The sequence below is a fragment of the Trachemys scripta genome, chromosome 18, assembly GCF_013100865.1.
Source record: "Trachemys scripta elegans isolate TJP31775 chromosome 18, CAS_Tse_1.0, whole genome shotgun sequence".
Classification (NCBI taxonomy): Eukaryota; Metazoa; Chordata; order Testudines; family Emydidae; genus Trachemys; species Trachemys scripta.
Window position 1 is genome coordinate 978,415 of NC_048315.1, and position 26,870 is coordinate 1,005,284.

Here is a 26,870-nt window from a genome sequence, read left to right on the forward strand (position 1 = left end):
GGGCACCGGCAAGGAGCTTGCAGAGATGGGCACGTGTTGGAAGAGCAGGAAGAAATCACATACTGTTTGGGCAACTCGAGGGAGGTGGGAGGGGGGTTCCAGGTGTCCGAGTGGCCGAGCATCCAGTCCGACCAGACTTTCACGCTGGGGAGGAGCTCCTTCAGATCCTGGGGCAAGGCGGAGACCTTGATATCATCCTCCTCATCCTGCTCTGCTTCCTGGGGCCAAGCTGCAGAGACAAAAAACAAAGCTGGGCCAGGCCCGCTGCAGTCCCCCATTCCTGAGGAAGGCTGGCTGGGTCCCTGCCTCCCGGGCGTGTGCACGCACACGCGCAGGCCACTGAGTGCCTGACTCCGGAGATGCACAGAGAATGCTGCATCCCCACTAATGCACCCCAGACGCAGCGACTGGCCAAAGGGAAGGACGGGATGCAGCATCACCCCATTTTACAGGGTGGTCGTGACCTGCTCAAGCCCATACAGCGAGTCAATGGCAGAGCCAGGAACAGAACCCAGGAATCCTGACTTCCAGGAGTCGCCTGGAGGCACCAGAAAGCCTGTCATGTAGCAGGAGAGGTGAAAAGACTAAGGGTCATGGAGTCCCAACATACAACGCGGGCTCTCCAGCTCGGGCAGCCCCACACTGAAGTCCTGGAACTGCCTGGAGTCAAAGGGAGAGAGACCCCAGGAATGGAGGAGGGGAGGCATGGTCTGAAAACTAGGACAGAACCCAGAGGCCTCAAGAGACAAGTGGTGTGTGATGGAGCAGGAAGTGAGCCAGGCCTGGGAAGCGGGGCTGGGCTAGGGCAGGGAAGACCTGCAGCACAGTGTTGTTAAGCAGGCCACCAGCACTGTGCAGACAGCTCCCTTACCTCGGACGGACTCCTTCAGTAAGCTGGTGCAGCGCCTCACCAGCAGGGCAAACATGCAGAGTCCCAGCGCTGTGGCCTGTTCCTGGAGCACTGAGCGACAGTCCTCCGAGAGGCACTCTGAGGAGACAAGCAGAGAACATCAGCTTATGGAGGGAACAGCAGGCCCCTCACCCTGAACCCCCTCTGAGAGACAAGGAAAATTCCTGCCCTTTTCGTCCTAGTGCATGGGCTGGGGGAGACTACAGGGGGAAAGCCAAGCACCCAGCATGCTCCTTTCCCCCAAGCCAGCACCTCTCCCCCCCTCCCCCCGCTTAGGAGAGGAGGAATCAGCATGGCTCCAAACAGGGAAGTGGCAAGGCAAGCTCCTGGCAGCCACTGCCCATTGGGTGCCTCAAAGCCCTGCCTGCGGAGCCATCATGGGCTCAGAAGCTGCCACTCTCTCAGACTTCCTAATTCCTCCTGCGAACGAGGGGAGAATTCCAAAGTGCTAAAAGGATAATTAGCTGCATGTTTCATCTCCATCCCTGCTGGCATGTTCACCTCAGCACTGAGGACAGGGCTCCTCCCAGTAGTTCACAAGTCACACAACAGCTCCTCAAGAGGACTGAAGCTGTTACTCAAGTAGATGCCACATGATCATAACTCTTCCCAACAGAGCTGCCTCAGGGCAGAGCAAATCCCATCAGTGCATCTACGGCCAGTCAGAACCCACTTCTGAGGCTGTGAGAGTGGCAGGGAGCTGGCTGGGCATGGGTTACACTTGCAGGGCAAGGCAGACGCTGCCCCACTCTCCAATCTAGTCAGTCATGGCAGGGGGCAGCTGGGGAACAGGCATTTTAGCATTTCATTACTGGCAACCTGTGCCCTCAACATTATTTCTCTGCCCCTTTTGGTGGCTTCACACCCCACTGAGAAAGTGTAGAGAGGGCACAGATCATGAAGCTGTCTGGTCAGGGGCCAGACTCAGCGGCAGGGGAGGTGAAGACCCTGTCCAGAGGGAGAGGGGAGAAGGATGGTGAAGGCCATTTTATTTTTCTGCATGGCTCCATGCTTAAGGTCAGGCCAGTCACGCTGCCTTAGCACACCGCTGGCTCACTCAGTCCCAGCTGCAGAGCCCACCCGCCTCTCTCAGCACACCAAGGAAAAAGTGTGATGCAAAGCACCATAGAAGAACTTGGCACAAGTCAGGCAAGGCTTGTGTTACAGCTACCGCAAACATCCAACACAGAGATACCAGGCGGTGCCCATGCCAGCCGGGTCAGCCACAGCTGAGACCAGTGGCTAAGAGACTTCTCTCCCCATCTGCCCTCTGAACACAGACATGTTCTCCATGACTGACTGACTAAAAATGCATAATAATGCATCAGAAAAAGAGAAGGGACATTAAGCTGAACTTCCAAAGCCATGGCAGGCTGCAGATCTCAGCTAGGCGCAGGAGCCCTAACCCACAGACACCCCATTCCTGCAGAGATCAGGGAAAGACCGAGGCCAGGGGGGGCGCAGATTCTGTGGATTTTCAGAGGAGATAAAATTATTTCAGAGAAGTGGGAAGAGGGGTAAGTAAAATCAAGAAAATGAGAAAAAATGAGAGGAAGGCCTGAAACCTTGATATTGTCACATCTCACGTTCTAAGTTGATGCTAACGAGTTTAGTACCTGGATGGGAGACCACCATTCAATGGAGGCTGGTGGTTCAGTAGGGGGCGCTCTTATCTGCCAGGCTGTGTTGAACCTTGCCCCAGCATGACAGCAAGGGGTGCCAGCTTTTGGAGAAACATAAAATCTGAGGATGTGACCACTCTGAGACATTAACGCTCACTCTCATGAAACCTTTCCCACAATAAGAGTGAGAGCCCCAATGTCCTGGCCATGGTCCAGTTCAAGAAACTACGTTCTGCTTCCCTGGAACTCATTCCCAAGTTTCAATTAGATTCTAGATTCTCCTTCACTTCCTGTCCTAAGCTGACCATCCAGGAGATGGCTGCATCTAAGTGTATGTACAGCCCCAAAAGCACTTTGGAATCCTCCTGGATGGAAGGCACTATATAAACCTAAGAGATTAATATAGTAAAGACAAAGAAAATGACCCGGAAATGACCCTTTGAAAAGCTCTGGGCATTCCAACACACAGCCCTCAAGATGGTATTTCTGGGACAATGCCCTAGGGGCTCTGGGCAGTTGTCTCCCGAGTCTGCTTTACACTCACACCCCATGCCCCCCTCCTGGAACCGCACCAACATCATCTGATGCAAACAAGCACTGGGCTAGCCAAGGCTGGCCTTCCCAGTGCATGAGATTCTCTGCAAACGCCAGAAGGCTGCAGTGGGTAGGATCATAAACCTAAAGTCCAGGCACAACAGCTGCTAGGATGCAGTGCCCCCAAAGACAAACAGCTATCCTCCCACTGCCCCCCAAAGAAAACACCAGCCAACCCTGCTTCCTATGAATGCACCAGTGCCGGGGGGGGAGGGAGGGAATCCCGAAAAGTCATGTGACTGTCCAACATCTTGACAGATGAAAGGAGACACAGCAGAGTCAGTCTGTCAGTGGTGCTTAGCAATGGTATGGGAAAAGAGCCCGATGCATGAGCGGCAGACGTCTCACAGTGGCTACAGGTCCACTCACCAGAAGGAGGTTGGAGCACTCTGCTTCCTGGCTCGCCTGCGGGCCTCAGCCTGGGCTCTCTGATAGCTCTCTGCGTCGAATGCATCAGCCTTGACCCGGCGTCTCCAGACTGAGCGGTTGTGGTAAGGTTCTCTCAGTTGCCAGTGGGAATTCTGAATTTCTTGAGACCTTGCTTGACCATGTCGCTGTACCAGAGCTTTGGCCTTCCTCTGTGATGCGGGTGGTTCTTGAGTTGACCACAGAGCACAGCCTTCGGCACATGATCTTGAGGCACACACTCCACATGTCCCAGCCAGCGAAGCCTGCGAGCGGCCAGTGCTCTCAAGGATCTCACTGTTAGTGATCCGTTGGTCCCAAGTAACTCCAAGGATTTTTTCTGAGACAGCGGAGGTGGGAGCTGTTCAATCTCCACTTCTGCTTGGAGTACGTGACCCAGCTTTCACAGCCGTAGAGGGGGGTACGGATCACACAAGCCTGATAAACAGACACCTTTGTGTTCAGGGTTAGCAACTTGTTGTTCCAAACACCTGAGGTAAGTTTGCCAAAAGTGACAGAAGCTTTCCCAATTCTAGCATCAAGTTCCCTATCGAGGTTAAGTGAGCTGGTGAGAACTGAGCTGAGATAGCAGAAGTGATCCATGTTATCCAGAACATCATTATTGACATAGATTTTAGGTGGAATGTTGGTTCATTGTGACATGACAACTGTTTTCTTGATACTGATTTCCGTGCCAAACTTGGTGCATACATCAGAGAACTTGTTCTTCATGACCTGCAGTTCATCAGGTGAATGAGAGATGAATGCGGCGTCATCTGCAAAAAGCAGATCCTGAAGAGTAAGCTTGATAATGTGCCTTCTGCTCTGAAATTGTCTGATGTTGAACAAGCTGCCGTCCATCCTCCATTCAATTGGTCTGCCAGATAGATCATTTCCAAAGGTGCACTTAAGAAGAATAGAGAAGGCGATGCCGAAGCTGGTGGGTACGAAGATGCAGCCTTGCTTCATACCAGTATCAATACTAAACTCGGATGCTGTTTCATTTTCATACTGGATGGTTACCTTCATTTCCTTGTGGAACTCCTTGAATAGGGAGAGCACCTTTTGTGGTCAGCCAATTTTCAAGCGGATATTATAGATGCCATTCCTGCTAACCGAGTCAAAGGCCTTTCGTAGGTCAATGAATGTTACGTAGAGCGGTGCCTGTTCTTCACAGCTTTTTTCTGGCACCAAGAGCAATGTGAAGGACATCAGTTGTGGAGCACTCAGCTCCGAGCCCACACTGGCTCTCAGGGTGGACTCTCTCGGCAAGGACTTGGGAGTCTTCAGCAGGACGCTTGCTAGTACCTGGCTGACCACGCTGAGCAGAGATGTCCCTCGATAGTTGCTGCAGTCTGCTCTGTCGCCTTTATTTTGATATAGAGTAATTATCTTTGCATCTTTCAGATCCTGGGGTATGTGGCTTTCTTCCCAACAGGCGCAGATAAGTGCTTAGTTGTCCTCCCCCCTGAAAATGCACCACAATAAAATACATGTTGTGGTGAAGTGGGAAGTTTCTGTAACATTTTTATGAAGCCTGTATGTGCCTCAGTTTCCCTCTGTACTTTGCATTGTTACCCAGTGGAGGGAAAAGTGTTAAATCTGCTCTTGGGGCAGCGCAGGACATGAGGTGTGGGTGGTGCCTTGCTGTCTGGGCCACAGTGAGTAGGGTCGTAAAGGAACTGGCTGGAACCTGCTGAAAGCAACCTATGTCAATGCAGAATCCCAAAGAGACAATGGAAAAGCTCCAGCGACCAAACACTGACACCTAGTAAACAACCACGAAGGGCGGGGAGATTTTCTGTCCACCTTTCAGCAGGGAAGCTGAGCACAGACCCCAGCTTGAGAACAAAGCACAGAGCCATGACCAGCATGGGATAAACTTAAGGGTGGGCTTCTGGAGGAAGCTGGCTGCTCTCTCTCCTGGCACTCACTAAGGAGGTCAGAGAGAGACCGAGCCTGAAATGGTGTTCATGACAGTTTGGCTAGTGACTTGTGCTGGCTTAACCAGAAGGGACCATGTTTTAACCTTCATTTCTCTCTGCTAACCTGAGGCCTTCCAATGCTGTGTTCCAGCCGACTAACAAACCCCACTGTGTTCTGAAAACGCTGTTTGGGGTCACAGCAAATACAGGCCCGGGGAGCATTAGTCCTGCAGCATGGAGAGTTGGAGTCGCTGGGCAGAGTTCCCAGTGTGCATCAGGCAGCTCAGTCCAGAAGCGGTGAGGCTGCATGGGTTATCCTGAAGAACGAGTGGGACTCTTGGGAGCCTGCCCCACTGAAGGGGTTCCTGTGAAGGTGGTTTACAAACTGGGCTGTAGCACAGATCCTGTGGATCCGGGACACATGGAACCGACACAGATATGTTGGGAACTAAATGCTAACATTACAAAGCCCGGAGTTAGCTCCAGAAAATAAGCTCTGGCCATGTCCAGCTTCACACCAAGGCCTCGCACTAAACAAAGCCACTGGAGGCTCCCCAGGCTGCATGGTTCGGGCTCCCTGGTGAGGAGCAGTAGCTCCCCCATGAGACGGGGAAGAGGAAAAGCAGATGGAAAGAAAGGAATGTGCAGCATGGCCCTCCCTGCCCCAGCTCACTCCAGCTTAGCACAGTAGGCTGGGCTCTGTCAGGAACCAGGCACACTCACATGTACATACGGACTAATGCCTGATTTACATGGAGCCATGCGGCTGCCTGCCTGGAGCTGAGCCCTGGTGCAGGATACGAGATGACTCATGGTGCCAGCATAAGGAGGAATCAGAGAGCATTACACACATGAATTGAAGGGTTGTTTCCCCTTCACTTCCAGCTCAGCTACAATGGGCCAATGTCTTCTCAGCATGACAAGTAAACAGGACCCATGTGGCCCTGAGAATTCATGCACTGGAGCTCCTAAGCAAGCCAAGGACAGGAAGCTCCCCACCTCCCCCAGCCCCAGAGCAATCCAGCCAGCCCAGCTCTGCAGGGAGAAGGGGATATTCAGGGGAGGTCAGGGTGTGTGGGGCTGCTCAAGAACCCTGCTCTTACATCAACACCCCTGCTCCCCAGTGTCACAGTCCTAGGGGTTTGATTCTAGAACAAAGAGGAAGCTCTGAAAATCAGGGGAAACTTTCTGCTCAGACGCTTTCATCCTTTTCCTCGGGACAGGGGAAGTCACAACGGGGACCTGCAGCTGCACAGCAAAGATGCCATGGCTGCATGCCACAGGGGCTTGTGGGGGACACGTCTGAAACAAAGGAGCTAGCATGCAGTGGAAAATGGACAGGGTAAGTTAGCAAGTGAAGAGCGGAGCAGACACAGAGTGCCCAGGAAGTGGAGGTTAATTAGGTAGAAGTTTGTAGAGTGCTTTGAAGCTGCAAAGTGCTCGGTGAGTGCTGAGTGTTAAGAAACCTCCTCTGCACCACCCCAGCATGGCCCCACACATCCAACACAATGCGGTTGACTGCCTTCGCTGAGAGAAAATTCTCTTTAGAGAAAGTGTTGCTGAAACAGATGTGCTGGGCTTTGCAGCCCACTGAGCCTGGGTGTCCCTCGGAGCTGCACGATGGGCACTGCTGCTGTGACACACAGTGCACCAAGATTTAACTCCCGGGCAGCAGAGACTTTCCTTCCTTGGGGCACAGGTAGAAATAAGGGGTCCCCACTGCCTTGCTGTTCCTCACCTTTTCTAGCTGGTTCCCAGCAGTCAGAATAGCATTAGTATAAGCCAAGCTGGGCTACCACCAGCTCAGGTACAAACCAAAGCAGCAGAGGTCCTGCCTGCTCCAGGATAAATCCTGTCAATGTCACAGATGCGGCTTCCTCTGAAACTCCTCCATGCCAAAGTCCCGCCAAACCCAGACGTGCTGCCTAATAAGCAGGGGACGTTGTTTCCTACCCTTCAGGCATCTCCAAATACTTTGTGCAGGGGGCACTTCCAGGTATCAGTCACAGCATCCAACCAGCTGAAGCTGCCATTAGCTAAGGCTCCAATCTGTTCATTTTCTTTGCTCTAAATCCCAAATTAGGCTACACTCAGACAAACCCACGTCCTCACAGGAGCAGAAAAGCACTCTCTCACAGCCTATTAACGGGGGTGGAAGTGTAGCCCCACCCCTATGGGACAGGGACGGATGTGCCCAAGAGGGGACCGACCAATCAACTCTGGAAAATGGAAGAAGATCCACAGACAAAAGAAACATGGCTCCTCTGTGCCCCCAACACCGAGCGAGGCCTGGGCCCAATGCTCCTTCCAAAACTGGTGATGCCGAGGGAAATGAATGGGTACAAAGAGAGGGCAACTCTCAGCAGCAGCACATGGCCCAATCTCAAGAGCCTGGCCCCAAGCCCATGAGTCACTCCATTCTCAGCCTTTGCACGAAAACACACAGGGAAGAAAAACAGCTGACGCTGACCCTGCCTCCAATTCTGATGAACACCTTTCAAAAGAAGTGCAAGCACCTGTGGGAGCCTGGCTTGCACCCCGCTGAGAACTCCCCCCGCACCATGCCTTGGGACCCTCGGCTGGACTGCGTGAGCTGAGCATTGACTCTTCAGTACAGGTGGGGCTGGTAGCACTACTTCTAGGAATGCCCAGCTCCTCCCATTATAAAATGCTGTTCTCAGCTGCTTCTATTTTTTGCCAAACTCTCCTGTTTGGGCTGAAATTTTCCATGCTGGGCATCTGCCTGAGGCTGCATTTTTGTCAGTTCAGCCATTTCGGAGAACGAGGCTAGAGACAAATAACTTTGTTTTGCCTCTAAAAATTCTTACAACCTGTTCTTTGAACAGCTCCAGTGGCCCCAGGCAGGAGCAGGGACAGTGGAGTAGTCAGGGACGAGCCTTTTGTCAACCCCATGAAAATCTGCCCAAATGTGGCTAAATTATGAGCCTCTGAAATCTCACAGGTCGGACATACTCAGTAGAGACTTGGGTTTTAGCAGCTAAACTCTCCAAGATTCCATCCTCACTGAGCATGCTCACGCCTCTCCTAGCTCCTAATGCTGCGCGCCATCCTCATGGAGCCGCAGAGCATGCTCTAGCCCAGGGAAAGATTGCTCTGGGCTGCGGTCCTGTTTCTCCTGTGCTCTCCATGACCCCCTGCTGGCACACAGGCAGTGGAGGAGGACGCTGGGCAAGGGAAGGGTGGAGCAGAGAAAAGATGTAGATTGGGACAAGGAGGCTGATGAGACGGGATTGGAGGAGGGCAGAAACTGTGATTAGGAGCTGGGGACCAGAACTGTCTTGACAAAGGAGCCTGGAAAAGGGATGCTAGTACTAGCAGGACAAGGAGCCTGTGTCTGGAAGCATGTGAGGGATATAGGGAGGGGTATGACTGGGAGCCAGTTGGGGTGCACTGAGATTGGAGGAGGAGCTGGGGAAAGGGAGGGAGACTGGGGACTGGCTGGACAAAGAGGCGAACTAGAAATAGTGGGGAGAAGGAAGACAGATCTGACAAGGAGCTTGCGTGCTGAGCGAGAACTGGGACCAGCTGGGCAAAGATATTGGGACAAGGAGCCAAGGAGGGGGTGAGGTGGGAGAGAGAGAGAGAGAGAGACTGGATAAAGAGCCCAGGAAAGGAGACTGGGACTGTGAGCCAGGTGAGTGGGGGAAGAAACAATTCAGATGAGGAGCTGCAGGGGATTTAGATTAGCTAGACAAGGAGACTGGGACTAGGAGCAGAGGGGGTTAGGAGATTGGGACTAAGACAGTGATCTTGTGGGGGAGACGAGGACAGGCTAGGCAAAGAGCCCGGGACTGAGATGAGAAACCTGAGTGGAGACTGGGACCGGGCAGGCAAAGGGAATGGGTGTGGGACAATAAGTGGAAAAGAGATGGGAATGGGACAGGACAAAAGTCAAACTTGGGAGAACAGACAGAAGAGTCTGTGCCTAACAGAGCACACGCCCCTTCAGTGCCTGGAACGAAGCCCAAGATTACCTAATCTAACCACTCCTCTGCTGTCAGCAAACATCTGTGAAAGCCACTGGCAGAGTGTCTCTCTCACCTCCCTCTAGTGTTGGGCCACACAGAGGATGACAACCTACTACTGTGATCATTCACTCCATTAGCTCAAGTGACAAAGGTCTGGGCCATGGATCAAAAGGTTCCAACCCTACTGATGAGCAGGTGGGTGTCAATGTGATGCCACAGGATGGAATGTTTTTTGTTTGCATTTTTTAAAATCCTAAATAATTACACAAAAAGATACATTCAAAGATTATTTAGGTTGCAACATCAAGCACTCAAAAGTTAGGAAAAGCCAGATTTATAGTTGCTTTTGCAAGCTTAATTCAGCCTCCTTGTGCCTATGGATTATGAAAGTCTTTAACTGCATGATCACATACTACCTTTTACACAGGACCTCTGCTTCCCCCAGTGCATAGCATGGCCTGCTCCAGGGCTGAACTGGGGCTGTGTAGTAAAGGAGGCTGTTGTCTGTAGGATATCTGTTACAGGTGGCAGCAAATGAGTACTAAATGAGGGATGGGATTGAAGGAAGAGAAAAGATGTCTCATGGTTAAGGCTCTTGAATGCCACCCTGGTGGGCAAGTCACTGAAACCAAACTTGTCACTGGTGGCCACTTATTGTGTTCTCTTCATTTTCTGGGTGCCCACCTTGAGACCTAGGGGTCTGAGTTGCAAAGATACTGAGCACTCTCAGCTGCAACTGAAACCATCGGAGTTGGGATTAAGAACTCTGAAAAATCAGGTCCCTTGTGTCTCAAATTGGGCACCCAAAATTCGTGGAAACTTTTGACCTTAATCTGCGTTCCTCAGCTCGCTATCTGTAAAATGGGAGAATACCATCCCTGCACCTCACAGGGGTGTTGTGAAGATAAATTACAGCCTGGGAAGCCCTCAGATACTGTAGTGTTGAGTGTCAGAGAAAAGCCACTGCGGAAATTAGTAATTCTGTATCCACGGCAGGGTTTGAAGAGAGGACAGTTTGAATCCAGGGGCACACTGAACAACGAGGAAAAAACACAATATGGACTAACTTCTGAATCAGTGAACACCGTCTACTGAATCAGGCAGGAATCCTGTGGAAAAATAGGATGTGATCATGTCATTAAAGACTGCACCATAATGTAGATGCACAAGAACAATGAATTAAGGTTACACAGGAAACCTTAACTCTGGCATTATTCTAACTTTGGAATGCTTGACTTTGCAACCTTAGTAATCTTCTTTTAACATAGTTTTGTGTGTAAGCTCCAGCAGGTCTCTCACAGGCCACTCCTAGTCCCTCTCCTGCAGCAGGGTGGGAGTTCTAAATCCCGTATTAACAGCATTATTTCCTTCCTACAAACCGGTTTCCTTTACAAAAGTTTGCAGAACTGACTCCATCAGACAGAAGCAGCTGCAGCAGCGCCCCCTCTGAGCCACCTACCTGGGCTCTCGGCTACACTCCATGCTTAGAGCTAAAAAGTTTGTTCTGGCTTCCCCGTCAGGCAGGATCCAGCCCAAGTTTTCCGCAGCCATAAATCTACCTGTTTTTTTTGAGGGGGGGGACCTTGTATAACTGGGAGAAATTTTTGTTTCTCTGAGAACATTATATTCATGGAAAACATAAACCAACTGTCGTCAAAGTCGTCTGAGCTCAGGAAATGGAGCGGCCGGGAGAAGGCTGCCATGTGGCCGGATGTTATGTATTTCTAATTAGTGCTATACATCTTTCAGCAGCGAGTGTCCTTTTGCTGGGAAACACAACGCGCTGCCCTTGTTATTGTAACTGTCAGAGAGTGCTTAAACAGATAATCTCCAGGAAAAGTGATAAACACATCCCCTCTCCCACCAGGCTGTGCAGGACGGCACTGCCAGATCTCCACTAGGGCAATGCAGCCAGCCACAGGAAATGGGAATGGGAAAAGAGCAGGCAATGGAAGGAACAGCCATAGACCGTGGAAGTTCACCACTACTCCAGTGCCAACCTCAGGAGGAAATCCTGCAAGGGATGACCAGAGTAGAGGCGCTACAGTGCACAACGAACATACTCCATTGCCAGTCTTCTCCGGTAGGCAGTGCTGTAGTGTAGGGCACATGGCAGGATGTGAGAACTCTCAGCTGCTCCAGTCCCAGCCTGTAGCAGGCAACAGTGGAAAGAAGCCCTGGTTACCCTGAAATTTGCAAGTGAGCAGCAACAGTGAACATGCTAATGCTTCTGTCCTTGTCAATCTTAATCAAGAGGCGCCTGAGTCTCTAGCAGATAATATAGAAGAGGCTGACGCGTGTTAACACAGACTCAAGAGGACCAGATCCCTTTGATTCAGGCTGCTGTAGGACAACAGTGAGAGTCTCCAGGTGGGCCTCTCCTGGGGGATGATCCGGGGACAGGTGGCCTGTGGCTACCCTGGAGCACGGAGAGCAGCAGTGATGTGCTCTGCTCCCAGGAAGCGGCAGCTGACACCGCCCAGGGACCATGTGTGGAGAGCAGGTCTCCTGATGCACTGCTGAGGAGATGACATAATGACTGGCCGGAGGTAGAGGAGGTTTGAGAGGGCAGTTTTGCTCAGTGAGTTGAGCCCCGGGCCCTATAGCCAACATGTCAGCAGCTGGGCAAAGCACAGACAAGACAACTGATTCACTCTGCTCCCAGCCAGCCACTGCCCTGCAGGGGAGGAGACAGTGGCTGGTTACCTCCAAGCTGACACCACCTGGGAGCGATTTGTTTGCTCTCTTATCACTCAGACACAAGAGCCTTTTCTTCATGAGTCACTCCCCAGTCAGACAAAGTGCTGGCACAGCTCCTGAGCAGTCCTCCAGAATCTGTGTGTCTGCAGGAAGTGGGCAAGGAGAGGAGAGCACCACCGGCTGACAGCTGATGCACTGGGCTCCCCACAGCAGCAGCTGGCAGCAGGAGAAGCTGGAGCCGGCGCACAAACCAGACAGAACACAAAGCAACAACAAAAAGGAGAGAGAGATTCATGGACACAGGGCATTTCCCTACTGCCCCTTCCAACCCCTCCCACACCCCCGTTTCCCCTGTGGATAATGTGAGTCATAGAGACTCACTACCCTGCCACAGAGAACATGCGAGACACCCCCTCCACCCCCTTAAAGACCATGGGAATCTTCCTTACCAGCCCCCACCAATACGGTGGGAATCATGGGCACTCGCCCCTCCCCACCCCCATTTACAAATTCCACAATGCACCAGTGCAACTCTCCCGAGTGGAACACCCTAACTTTGCGTTGGCAGGCCATGGACCATCCTACAGGGATCACTCTGAGCCGTGCGCTGCACACAGCATACACCAGCCCCTTCAGTCAGCTACAGAACAGCTGAGCTCGGACTTCAGTGCAGAGACAGCTGCATCTCCTACTAGCCGGAATTCAGACTGCAATAATAATACAGTAGGAACGGCTGGCTGTGGGGCACTCACAACTGCCCCAGTTCTAGTCTTCCAGTAGGGGATGTGCAGAAACCCTGACTGAACAGAGCCCCAGGTTCCCCCAGTAGGCAGTACTGTAGGGAGCGGGGCAGGACCACTTACTGGGGGGGAGTCCCTGGCTACTCTAATCCTAGCCTTCCTCAGCAGGAGGCAGTGTAGGGAGCTGGGAGGATGGACAGACCCAGCAGGACCCCTGGTTGATGCACAGCTGTGTACATCTGAGGGCAAGCATCCTTGGTGCATGCACTCTCAAGACAGCCACAGCCATTCAGGAGCCTCCAGCCCCCTTTGCTCTCGGCTGTCTAAGGGAGGGAGGAAGGAAGGCCTGTGAGGTGAGGAATGCCGGGGGCCTGGGGAGGATCAAGCAGCTCTCCCTGTGGAAGCCATTAGATATTCAACACTTCATTTGTTTCCAGCCATTGTGGAGTGCAGCGCTGGACTCCAGGACAGGAGGCTCTTCTCTGACGTAACCAGGAAGCAGCTGCAAAATTAAGGAATCCCTCATGACATCATAAAAAGGGTCAATGGTTTACGGGGAAAGTATAAAAATTAATGACCTATTCCCACACGGAGCCGCAAGCCTTCCCGAGCGCCACAGAGGAAGCTGTGTTCTCACTCACCCAGGACAGCCCGCTCGTCCTGACCTCAGGACCCTGCTGCCACCCACTCTCACTGCCCCCAGGGCTGGACCCTCCTACCTGGAGTGTGTAAACGGGCTGCGCCCAAGCTCCCACAGCTGTTGGACAACAGAGCTCCCGGGCAGGCGAGGAAACATTTATAAAGACAGTGTGAGTGAAAAGCCGAATGTGTTCTGGGGGCTGATCAGAAGCAGTGCACCAAGCAACGCCTCAGGAGAGAACCGATCTATCCAGTTTCCTTGGGGAGGCAGAGTGATAGGCATGAAGTGTTTCCCTAGGGCACACAACACCTCCATAGATGGCCCCAGAAGGCCAGCTGCTCCCACAGGGCAGCTGTGAGAAGAAGGGACACTGTGCTCTCTCCACTGCACCTCCACAGGCAACTCTCCAATCCCAGAGAGAAGGAACTGACGCTTGCCTGCAGGGCAAGCAGAGAGCACTTCCACCCTGAAAAGGGAAAAGGGAAAAGGGAAAAGGACACTGGTTTAAAATTAACTCCAGCCTTTTCCAGGAAATATCTGTGGGAAGAAGCAGCCGTTTTTAGAAAATGTTATTCTCAGAAATTTCCTGAAAAGACCCATCAGTCAAAACACGGACTCCAGCCATTTCCACCTGCAGGGAGTAGCACTGCAGGGCTCCCTCTGCCTGGGGTCATCAGCACAGCCCACAGTAGTCCTACTGGCACAGGCAGGCTCCTGGTCTGCACCCAACAGGCCTGGCAAAGCCTGGGGGATAAAACAGTAATCGGGGAAAAAATTAACAATCAGATTTTTTATTTTATTTAAATAAGTTTTTCTTTTTAAAAATAAAACTGCTTAAAATAAAATCTGAATTGAATACAAAATACATTAAGCCCTACATTTATTATAATCTCTGAAAACCTGTAAATAAAAAATAAATATGCTGAATCCATGAGATTCTACCAAAAATTTGGAGTTAAAGTCTGCTTTTCTGTATAAAGAAAGAATCAGAGGAAAAATCTAACTTTTGAGGTCAAGCTTTATAAATATGGCACAAAGGTCATGTATGGTATTAAGGTCTTAATCCTGTAGGGAATCCAGGGGTTGTGTTACTGAGTGCAAGAGACTGGTAAAGTCATCACAGGTGTTGAGACCCAGCCCCTGACTCCATGAGATACCATCATGTATCTCATTAGGATTATCCACTGAGCCCATCTGGGTGGTCTGTTTTATAGCTTCTCCCTACCTGAGCTCTGACTGGTTTAGTTTTCAAATTATGAATATTTATGACTCCACCCATCAGTCACCATTTTCTGATATACTAAAAATGTACCATTAATAGGAATCTGAAATATTAATCTATATAATTGCTTAAATAACTGTATATAGATAGAGTGCACCCTCCGAGGCAGCAAAAAGTACCACCAAATTTAGTGTGCAGGCTCTATTGAGTTGTAAATCAACATGTTTTTATGGTTATATCAATCAATGAGAATGCACCTCTCTTTAGAAAATAAGTGAAGTACAAATAGAAAAATGGATTAAAATAAATTATTTAAATCAAAGCTTTCCACGTGGTGACTGAAATCCGGAAGTAAATTGTTTGCTTGAAATCTGTCCCCCTGCAGCAAAGCTTTTGGAGCGATTTCTAAACCTGGCATGCATTGCCCCCATCGGTGTCAGCAGCACGTTACTCCACCGGAGAGCCTGGCTCAGGAGATCGCCTGCTGCATAGCTCCTGCTAGCTTGCTGTTTAAAACAGCCCGTTTGCACAAGGACACCAAACGATGCCAGCTGCACGCATGCTGGCAAGCAGGCAAACGTGTCTGCTCCCACACATGCACAAGACTGAAGGCGCGTAGCCCTCATCCATACAGGCAATACTCAGGAAATCTCCCACCACTGCACTGTGGCTGATGGCAGCACTAGTGTAGACCAGAGACTGGTGATGTAACCCCCATGTTGACTAGACCTTCTTTCTAGAGGGGTAGATGATGGCGTGGATAAAGCGTCAGCAGCTGGGCCAGAGTCTGCACAGAGCTCTCAGCTTTGCTCGCATTGGTTCCGCTGCCCCAGAAGCAGCCGCAGTGGGGAAAAAGGCTAGTGAGGATGTAGGCCCAATCCCACGCCTGCTTGGGAGGGGTGTGCTGCCACGGCACAGCAAGCTGCTACTAGCATCCCCCCAGGAACTGCATGCTCCCAACCATAACTGTGTCAGATGTTATTTACAATGGGGGAAGAAGTGTGAACAGGGCTTCCCAAGAGATTCATTCCAGCCCGAGTGAAGTTTTACCAGGACAAGCCCAAGAAATAAAAGGCAGCCCTTTCCCACTGGGCTGGAGCTGGGCATGTCTCTGGCAGCAAATGCCGACAGCTCAAAACATGCCTCTCTGGTGTGAACCTTCGGGAGCACTTCAAGCCTGGAGGAGAAGTTAATGAGAGAAAATGCCTGCAGACAGGCAGATTCACAGAAAGCAGCCTTTGATGGGGCAGGCAGAGTGAAGTGAGGAGCTTCCGTTTCAACACACTCATTTGCTGCTCTTCTTTTTATGGCTTCCTGAGGGATCAGCACACACCAGCTTGTCAGAGTTTGCAAAGAAACTGCCAAAAAGTAAAATGAATCCTATGTCCCACTGGAGAGGCGGCAACCCCATGGCTCCCATCCCATCCCCCGCAGGCCTGGAACTCCCTCCTCACTGCAGGGCACCAAGCAGCCCCCCCTTTCCGAGACCTGCTCACCGCTCCCTTCTGCAATGCAGCCCTTAAACACTGCTATTCCCTGCCAGTGACAGTGCTGCCACCCATCCATAGTGCTCAGACACGATGGGGATTAGGCCATAGTCCAGGCAGTGCTGGGAGTGATGCCTATAGTTAAGGTTGCCTAACACTTTCTACTATAAGACCCTGCTTTCACTTGCTTATAATTTTGCCAACCTTTAACCATTCTGGCTGAAATTCTCCATGCCAAGCGTCTCCTCCAGGTTGAATTCTTGGGGTAAGTTTCAGGTAAAAAGCTTGGGCCACTTCCCAGAACGAGTTTAGAAGGAAGGTCTGGCACTTCCATGCTTTGGAGCAGGAACTGAAAATTTGGCAGGGGGAATCACACTGGTGTCAGGGACGTTCTTTTTACCAGTCCCAAGAAAAATCCCCAAAACGTGACCAAGATACAACGCTCTGAACACTGCAGTTCAGACATGCGCAGTGGAGGTTTTCCCTTGTTGTACACGGTGTTGTTGTAACCGTGTCAGTGCCAGGAGACACAAGAAAGACAAGGTGGGTGAGGCAATATCTTTTATCTTGAAAGCCTGCCTCTCTCCTCAACAGAGGTTGGTCCAATAAAAGATATCCCCTCCCCCCTTGTCTCTCTAGTAGAAGTTTGTTAGAGGCTGGCAGCACTCGTCGGGGAAGGTTCCGTCTGCACTAAGCAGGCAGAGTCGGAGCCGGATTCTTCCTGCAGTTGCATCTTGTGGCTGCCAGGGATTGCTATGGCACCAGACTCTGAAAGCAGGGAGACTCGCTGGTGCTTTCAATTCCCCAATGATGGTGCCCAGGCAATCAGGAGAAGGAAAGGAAGCTGCCTGATTTGCTTGACAGCAGTAAGGCGAAGGGGGAGAGGAGAAGGGGTGGGGGCAGGGACAGACTAGGATGCAGACTGGAAGAAGGGGAGAAAGGAGCAGATAGGGATGGACAGATGTGGCAGAAGGGACTGCAACAACTAAATACGCTCCCTCCAAAACCTGGAACAGAACTTAGGATTCTTGATTCCCAACTTTCCTCTGCTGTCAGCAACAGCAGTGAAACCCAGGAGCAAAGTGTGACATATTCCCCTACAGTGGCTGGTCCACACAGAGGATAACAGCCTACTGCTATCAGTTATTCATTAGCTCAAGTGGTAGAAGCCTGTTGGTGGAGCAAAAGGGTCTCATACCCTGCTGATGATCCATGTGGAGATCGTTATGGTTCCCCATGATAGAATTTTTCAGTTTGCTTTTTACAAATCTATGAAAAAATTACATACATAAACCAACTCTGTGAAAAGAACACTGAGGCTGCAAAATCCAGCGCTCAAAAGTTAGGAAATCCAGATTTAGGATTGCCTGTGTAACCTTAATTCAGTCCCACTGTGCGTATGCATTATGACACAGTCTTTAACTACATGTTCACATATTATTTTTTCCACAGGACCCTGCCTCATTCTGTGCACTGACTGGACCTGCTCTGGGGACGAGTCAGGGTAGTGTAATGAAGGAGGCTGTGGTCTGTTGGACCCTGCCTCATTTGTTGGAAGGTGTTCACTGGAGGAGGACAAGCATTGGAGGAAAAGAAGGTGCCATGGTTAAGGCAGATAAATGATGCCTTGGAGAACGGGATTCTACTTCTGTCCCTGCCACAGAGTTCTTGTGTGATGCCGGGCAAGTCACCTAGACCGAACTTTTACAGGTGGTCACTAGCTATATGTTCCTCATTTTCTGGGTGTCCAATTTAAAACGCTTGAGGCCAGATTTTCAGAAGCGCTGGGCGCTCCCAGCTGCAACTGAAGTCAATGGGAGTCGTGCTTTGAACATATAAGGCAACGGTTCCCAATGGGGCTGAATTAAGGTTACATGGACAATCATCAAAATGCCATTTCTTAACTTCTGGATTCTCCACTTTGCAACCTTAACATTCTTTATTTAAAAAAAAAAAAAAAGTATCAAGCCTCTAACTAGATCGACGGAGCCAATCAAACCACGATGCTCTAAGGCAGAACCCTCCTCTAGGGCTCACAGTGTGTTTGTGCTGGCTGGCGATGTAGGGGGGCAGGGACCACGCCTCAGACAGTGCTGGGCATGCTGACAGCACTTAACTGTAGTTTATTTAGAACATTCCTTTGAGAAGGAAAAGTGCCTGGAGTAACTTGACAAGAACAAAGAGTCAGGAGAAAGAGAGATCCCAGGATCTTCCCCTGCATCGTCGTCATGTCCATCACTAGGAGGCATTCTCTCATCTGCGCCACGGCTCAGCGCTCCTATGGCGACGCACTGCAGCCCACAGCTCCAGGGCAGGTGCTCTGGAAGCTGCTCTTTGGACATGACACCTTACAGCAGTACATGGGGATGTGGCAAGGACTCACCAATCCCAGCTCTTGTGATGAGCACAGGTAGTTTTCTTCTGTTCTGGATATTTGGAAGGAACCCCGCTCTGAACAGCACCCCACAAGGCAGGAGTCTCAGGTGTCCAGCGAGTGTGTCCCTAGTAGCAGGAGCAAACCGAGGTACAGACCCACAGCTCCCAGAGACACTATTCCAGGACATTTACCATCTGCACACAGGCATGATCTCTGACAACCTAGATCTGGAGCCACCTGCCCTTGGCTCCCGAAGTAGTGCGCATACAGAGGAACGGCTTCGCCCCTCTGGAGTGGGTCTTGGCCCGCAGTAATCTAAAAGAATTAATCTTCTCCATTTACTAGCATAATTATAGGACATTACGGTTCCGTGTCAAATTCCTCTTTTCCCCCGTGGTTTCAGATGGGACTGGCATAGCTGTGAGGTTCCCCACACCCAGTGCTCCTGTGCCATTCCCAACAACGCCTCCTGCTGGGACAGGCTGGGACTGAAGGAGCTGGGAGCAGCCCCTCACAGCCAGAGCTCTTGTCCCATTCCGCACTGCGCCTCCTGCTGGGAAAGGCTCGGTTCTGAGCGAGCTGGGAGCTCTCTAAAGCCAGTGTTGCTACGTTTCCTGCAGAGATTTGAAAAACGATTGTCGTTCCAAAGTGAGCTTCGATTTCACTGTGACCAGCAGCTCAGAGACTCACAGTTACTATACAACCGAATAAAATATTTTTTCATAAATTTAACGCCAGCATGTCTGTGTTTGGAAACTTTGAAAATCCATGTTGTATGGTTTACTGCACTGGAAAAGGTGCCAACAGAGTTTCAAAGGAAGGGAAGTGTATAACTGTTTCCTTTCAAATGCATTTTCCAATGGGATCCATTGAGGGAAAAGGCTGGAACTAACTAAAACATTATTAAAAACTGTTATGAAAAGAGACAGAGAGATGGAAAAAGATAGACAAAATGTCCAATACACAGCCGAGAGGGAGGGAGGGAGACAGGCAGTGAGAAAGGGGATATGGGCAGAAAGACACATTGGGTGGGGAAAATGGGGCGAGACAGAGTTTTATCTGGCAGTTCCCATTTGTGGTTTCATATTGTTGCAGATCAATTGATCAGGATTTCAGTGCTGCTGGCCCAGTGGCACAAGGCGAACCACAGAGTTGGCTGCAAGCATAGCCCTTGCGAACTGCTGACCTTCAGTTTTAAAACCAAAAATATTCTTTTGGAAACCGTTACACCAGGTTCCACCCAAGGCTGCCAAGCAAAAACAAGCACTACTAACCTGAAGTAACACCCTGCTCAGTTACACCAAGCAACAACCAGGACTAGTAAACTGAAGTAACACCCTGTTCTGAGTCACCCAGCACTACTAACCTAACATGACATAGTGTGCAGGGGCTTGCCTCTTCCTTACTCCCTGACTGGATCAGTTCATTCACCAATCGCGGACACAAGCCACCGTGCTGAATACACAGGATGCAGCGATCACAATCCCAGACCCGGAATACCAAGTGGTGAGAAACAGTTCCAGCTCCACAGTGTAACACATGGCTAGCACCCCGGGGTTCTTGCAAATGTGAAACAAAACAAAATAGTACAAAAACAATCTAGAAAATCTCTCACTGCAGTGGAGGCTCCTGTCCCGCAGGGCTCCCTGCTCCGGGTATTGCCACCTGCTGCACAGGGTTGCAGCATGGCTCACTCAAATTTGGTCTGGTTGCCCCATCTCACGACAGAAGCAGCACCTGCAGGGTGAGTGCAGGACGGGCTCACTTTGCAAGCCCCCCTCCAAGCCTTCCAAACCTCTGTGCTCTACTCATGGGCCAAGATGAAACACTCAGACAAACACACGAGAGAGATCTGAATCACAGCCTGGGTCCAGAAAACCTGCTCCAAGCCTCTTTGCTGCTGCCCTCCTGCACAGAACCAACCAGAAATGAAAGTATGGTGTGTGAAATAACCAAGTGCCCTGGCAGGCCGCGAGGCAGGCAGAGTCACAGCCCAGCGCCAAGCCCTGGGAAGCGACACTGGGAACAGAGATGGAGCTTGGGTCTGCAGACCAGAGCTCTGCTGCTTAGCCAGGCTTCAAAGAGCCAGGATGGGGGTGGGCAGAGCTTGGTGTGAGTCTGCAGAGCTCCAGGCCTGCAGTTCTTCGGGGTGTAGTAACCGTGGGCTGTAGCACACATGTCGAGGGATGAGGGGAAAAAATAAACAGACAGACAAAAGAATGAGGATGCTCTGCCAATTCCAATTGTGCAGCTTTTATTTTAAATGCTTATCAAGCTGAGAGAGAGCAGAGTTCTTGGAAAACAAGGTTTCCTTTCTTCCAATGCCAGCGTCAAACACCCTCAAGGACGGGTACAGCACAGGCGCTAGCAGCCGGCTGCACTCCCCACAGCAGAGCCATGCAGTCCCACCCGCCTGGGAAAGGAACAACCCTAGCCATTCTGGTAAAAAGATCTCTGGGATTTTTGATTAATCTCCAATCTGGCTGGGTTCGAATTATGGCCAATTACCCACCAACACTTCTTCTTGCTAATAAAATACATTTTTACAAGCCCTAATTACTGCTTTCGCTGAACGGCTCTACAGGAAACTGAGGACTGCAGATCTCCAGACAGCAGCAGACAGTAATGCTAGGCACCCGTGAGTACACCAGGCAAGTGACTCAGACAAGACAGGCTGCCAAGGAAAGAGGCCCTGCTGCCCTGGCTAGAGTTTGAGGGACACCAGTTCCTGAACTGGGGCCCTGGATTAGCATCATACATAATGTTTTCTGTGGTCTCTCTGAGTTCTGCAGGCCTTGGTTACAGCACCAGCCGCCGGTGGCATCCAGGAAACCAGAGTGCTGGCCCCACCTCTCCGCTGGGCGTTTGGAGACTCTGGCCAGCAGGGACATTCCATCTTGGAAATGGTTGCACAGGAGTGGCCTCCATCACGAGCAGCAGCCAGCAGTAACTCTCAGGCTCTGCCTACACTGCCGCACATCCCAGAACACTGAGCACAGACTGGGCGATGGATTCGCTCTAGGTCAGGCCACCCCGCACTGTGGGTGTTGGGTGGGAGAGTGCAACAGCTCAGCTCAACTCTGACCTTTGGCTCTTTCTATTAGGGATACAGCTCAACGAAGGACACAGAATTAGATGCCAATAAAGCACATACAGAGAATTCCTTGGAACATATGAAGTTGACATTAGGGTAACTGGGCTAGAAAAACCCAGGTCCCAGGTAGATGTCAGCCTCCGATCAGTCACACACACATCTACTCTCTGATGCACCAAGGCCCCCAAGGATTCTCTTGGAATGAACACTGAGAAGGAGCCATCAGGTGACTACAACCCACAGGCAGACCCTGCTGGTGTGGCTGTTCCACAATGCACCAAGAAAGGGAAAACTGCTGCTATCTGTACAGTGCAAGCTAACTCTGGTACAGGGAACACCCTCAGTGGCAAGAACACAGCAGCAAAACCACTGGACCACAGCACACTCCCAACCCACACATTCTTGGTCCGCTGGAGTCTTTCTAGTCAGTGCTGCCATGCAGGTATCCGGGCTCAGCTGGGGAAAATGCAGCTCTGCTATACTGATTAATTTTTCTTTCTTAACCAGGATTACTTTAATTTTCAAGGCCTAATGGACTCCAGCTGTGAGAGGAGGCAAAGCTGCAGTAGTAGAAAGGCAGACTCTGGGGCAAGCTTGAACAACACTCAAAACACACACAAAACCCTATCAAAAGGATGCGCTACAGCGGGATATTTTTGGTCTTGACAATACTTCACTAAAAATACAACTTTGCTGATACATCACTGCAGAAATATTCTCAGGGTCCATTCAGGAATGGTTTAAAGCATTTATTTTTGTTTCCTTTTGCAATGGTCAGAGAGGAGGGAGAAAATAGAAACTCATTGATAAGAGGAAACGAGAGAGACATGAAAAATTGAAAACTACCTAAAAGCTCATGGAGAGGTTTATTTTATTAGTTCTTAATAAATATCTTGCAGATTTCCTCAGGAAATACACCAGATCACATGTAAAATAGTTTGATACTGATGTCAACTGCATCAACATATGAAATCTATTAGGGTGAAGCCACAGCAGGGTGATCAGCCTGCTGAAAAACTGCACGGCACTGAGGCAAGGGGGGAGCGGGGGGGAATCTCACGGCCCTTCCAAATTCTTCGAGAGGTAAAAAAGTCAGCCAAGACGCAGAGAGAGAGAAAAAAAGATCCCACATCCTGCTTTGTGCTGCCAGCAATGTGAAGTGCCCAGAGATTAATTCTATGTCTGGCCTGGAAATGTGACTTTAAAGCATGGAGGGGGGGGGAGGAGAAAGGAAAGAGAAGGCCAGGCTAACAGGGCCTGGCACTGTGCCACTAACCCCCTCCCAAGCCATGTTTCAACGTAGACAGCAGTAAAGCCCAACAGACAGCAGCTCCTCGCACTGCCAGGGCCTCGCACCAGCTGCAGTGCGTCTAGCTCTCGGTGCGCAGCCCCAAGTGCAGATGGGCTGAGAGCATCACTTCCGCTTTGCCTACTTTTAAAGACACAAGCACATGTGGCAGAATTCTTCCCCTCTCTGCCATGGACCTTGTACACTTGGGGCCCCAGAGAAGGGTGAGGCCTGCTCCCAGCACCAACTGCGAGGTCTCATCAGCCCTTGGCTCCCTAGGACTCGCTCTGAAGGGTTTATGCTGTTCTCAATGTACATTTGGCAGCAGGGGCCTCCTTTCTGCGTCGGTGCCATTATCTGGAGAGCAGGATTTGCTTACGCAAGCCTCCCTGTCTCCATTCCGGTGCAGGCAGAGACGCACCAGGAGTCCGCAGAGAGGCAACGCCGGGAGAGCATCTTGGGGAGATCAGCACACTGAGCTCCCAGTAGGTATCGGAGTACGGTTAAAACAAAATCCCACCGCAGAGCCACAACTACCGGGTGTGTGAGAACAGCCAGCAAACTGCATTTCTCTCACTGGTTTGCATGTCCAGTTTCCCTCTGGCTGTTGTGTTGCCATCCAAAATGGGGACAATCACTGCTTCCCCATCCCACACACACGGCCCCGAGTACAAAGGGCTATGGAACAATCCAAAGCTCAGGGAGAATGAGGAGGCTGGCAACTCAAGGATGAAAGATACGGCAGGAGCTGCAGAAGGCTAGAGTGGGATCAGAGCTCTGGGCCGAGCCAGACGCTCATGGGAGGGTTGTTCTAGCTGCAGCATTACCATCTGGAGAGAATCACTTATCCCCTTTCCATGGCACTTACTGGCTTTCCCTAGGTCATGTTAACCACAACCTCCGGGAACCACAGTGTGTTGAACATGACTCTGCAATCAGTGTAGATAGAGACTGTCGTGTTTAACACTGTGTCAGCAGGCTCAGGAGAAACTCTGCTGGGTCTATAGAGATTTACCCATGATCAACTAACAGCATTAAACACAACTTGTCCCAGTCTACACTGATTGCAAAGCTGGATTTAACATCATGTTAGCAAAGATGATTCCTCAAGGGTTTCTTGTGAAGAGAAGCCCACAGAATCATCACAGGCAGATCCAACACTGCCCTGCCACAGGACCAAGTGCAACAGCACACAGGGGTCCAGATGGCCTCCTCACCAAATGTGATGGAAGTACGCGAGAGAACAGGTAGGCAAGAGTCTCCTTGTTGACCTGAGCTTGCTTAAGGACCACCTTTCATTCTCAGACACGTGGCTTCCTGAAATATATGGATGGAAATATTCTGGCTGTGCTCACTTTCCTTCCTTGGTCCCAGGCAGGACAAAGGCACTTTATCATCACCGCCAACACAGCCCTCAGAACACCCCCAAACTCTGCCAGTGCTAGCCCCCTTCGAGAACCTAGCATCTAGTTACCATGGGAATTGGTGCCTTACAAATGCAAGAAGAGATGAGACAGAACTGAGTGGCATTTGGTCCTTAAAGAAGGTGATGGGAGGTGAGCTGACAATGTCCACTAGCCCACGGGGGACTGGGAAGGGCTATGCTCACAGAGCTGGGACGCTGTTCTTGAGCCTGTACAGGGTGTGGTGATGCAGAGCAGGGGGCTTTTACTCCTTAAAGCTGGCAGGCCTTACAGAGCAGCTTGGCAAACGTCATCAAGATCATTACCACATCGCAAAACATCGTAACGAGCCTAATTATACAATGTTCTCTAACACGGAATTAAATAAAAACATAGTAATTAACTCACTGCTCCACAGAAACAGGAGGAAATCACAGGTGCAAGACACAGTCAAGAGATATATTTAGACTATGAAACGTCTCCTTAAAAGTGAGAGGATTTCCTGTCAGGGTGCAAACCAGTCCTGCATCACCTCCAGTCCTCGCTCTCCCAGCACAAGCACTCCCCTTTCTCCACACCCCCACACAGAGGGTGAGGCACCGCGGAACAGCTGTACTGATCACCACTCTCGTCTCATAGTGCCTGGACTGAGGGATGCAATGTCTGTCAGAGCTCAGAATTGCCTGCCTTTAGTTTCATTTTACACAGCACATGCCCCTCACAGGGTCTGAAATGCCCATAGTTCCAGAAAATACATCACGAGGGAGGCATGTCCCACAGCCAGTCTGGGCTCAGTGTCACACTACAGCAGAAAAGCTCTCTAAACAGACTCGAGGTGCCACGGGATTTGTCCTAACCTGCACGCTCAGGCAGCGGAACCTGGGCTGCAAAGCAGAGTCTAGCTTTGTGATTACAAATCATTTCCCTCTGCTCGCTGCCCTGAAATGAGATCTAGGTCTCGCCCTCTCTCCTGAGTAGACAGTGAGGAACTGCTTACATCACAGGCAGGCCTGACAGAAGCCCCCAAAGAGTTCACCTAATAAGACTGCCCATCAGGGACCTTTGCTGCACAGCCCCACTCCAGCTAGAGGGGAGGCCTGGAGAGTCTGACCCAACGGCAGGCACTCGGCACACACTGGAAACCTCGTCCTTCCCTTCACAATGTCCTGCTCCATGCTCTGCTCCTGAAGCCAAAGTCGAGATTTCAGAAACCTGAACTGCAAATGGAAATTCCCTGCAGCATGCTGATTACTGCATCTCCTGCTGGCACTGGTGGCAAGGGGGAAAGTCACATGACTTTCTGGACACGTTACACTATGCAGTCTTGCATCAGAGGGTGGAAGTCAGAAGCCATGAGAATAATTCCAATTACGGTAAATAAATCCCCAGATATGTGACAATCTGCCTTTTAAACAGGAAACCGAGGGGAATAAGCAAAGGAAAACTTCGGTCTAAATACTGCTGCCACCAGCCCCAAGAGCTCAGGAGAGGCTTCCTCAGAAAGCATGTTAGGACCATGTAGCTTCCCTGAGCTTTACTGATGTGTCTTGTGGCTGAGCCCTACAGATTTCCCTCCCAGCGTCCTGTCAAACCCCAGCCTCACAGCTACCTGAGAGACCAATCCCTAACTCTCTGCCAGCGCTTCCAGCCACGTCTGCCTCCCTCAGGAGTCCAGCATCAGCTACAGCTAGCATGCCACGGTTTCATAGACGTTTCCTTCTCGCCAGCCTGAGCTGCAGCACTCTGCTATTTCAGAGCCAGGCTTCTCCTGAACAGAAGGGGCCAGGCGCACGGCCTACAGAAGCGACGGGGGGGCGGATGCTGTGGGTGCATATTTTCTCCTCAAGTGAACAGCACAGACACTAAGCAGATGTGTACAAAGGCCAAGGCACTGCTCAGATTGTAAATTCACTGGGGCAGGGACCGTCTTCCTGTACCGTGCTTAGCACAGTAGGGTCCTGGGTCCATGGCTGGGGCTGCGACTGTCCTCAATATTAGGCTGAGGATAAAACCTAACCCGACGTGCAATCCCCAGGTGCGATACTCTTCCCAGCCCAGTCCGCACAGCTGTAGGTAGGGTGAGCAGTCCAAAACAGTCCAATAGGCCCCCTTTCTCCTTTGGGCTAGGTCACAAGTCTGAGACGTTCCTGCCCCAGGCTCTGGGTTTGCAGCTCCTGGTCCAAGCACAGGGAGAAGAGGGGTCAAAGGAAGAGGGGAGGGGGAAATTTAATGACTCTCTTCCCCAAAGCAGAGCTCTCGGAGTGTCATTTCAGACCCCCCCCCCACACACACACATACTAAGGACAGTAACACCCAGTCAGCCTTAAAGGAAACAGCACTGAGCTACTCTAGAGGCATGTAAACCCTACCATGTTGGGAGACCCAGTTATAACAGGGGCATCCCGGCTATGGGTAAAACACGCAGTAGAGATGTGTCCAAGCTGGGCTTCCAGACTGTGCAGAGAGCCCAGTCC

At 50.9% G+C, this 26,870-nt stretch overlaps 1 protein-coding gene across 3 annotated transcripts in view; it reads right to left on the bottom strand.

The window, feature by feature from the left end:
• Positions 1-26,870, bottom strand: part of SMG6 (SMG6 nonsense mediated mRNA decay factor) — a 147,367-nt gene that overhangs the window by 70,828 nt on the left and 49,669 nt on the right. For all 3 annotated transcript variants that reach the window (XM_034752733.1, XM_034752732.1, XM_034752731.1), the window contains exons 11-12: positions 872-988; positions 64-229 (exon numbers count right to left, since the gene is read on the bottom strand). In XM_034752733.1, coding sequence (XP_034608624.1) covers positions 64-229; positions 872-988 — 283 coding nt within the window. The remainder of the gene's footprint in view (positions 1-63; positions 230-871; positions 989-26,870) is intronic.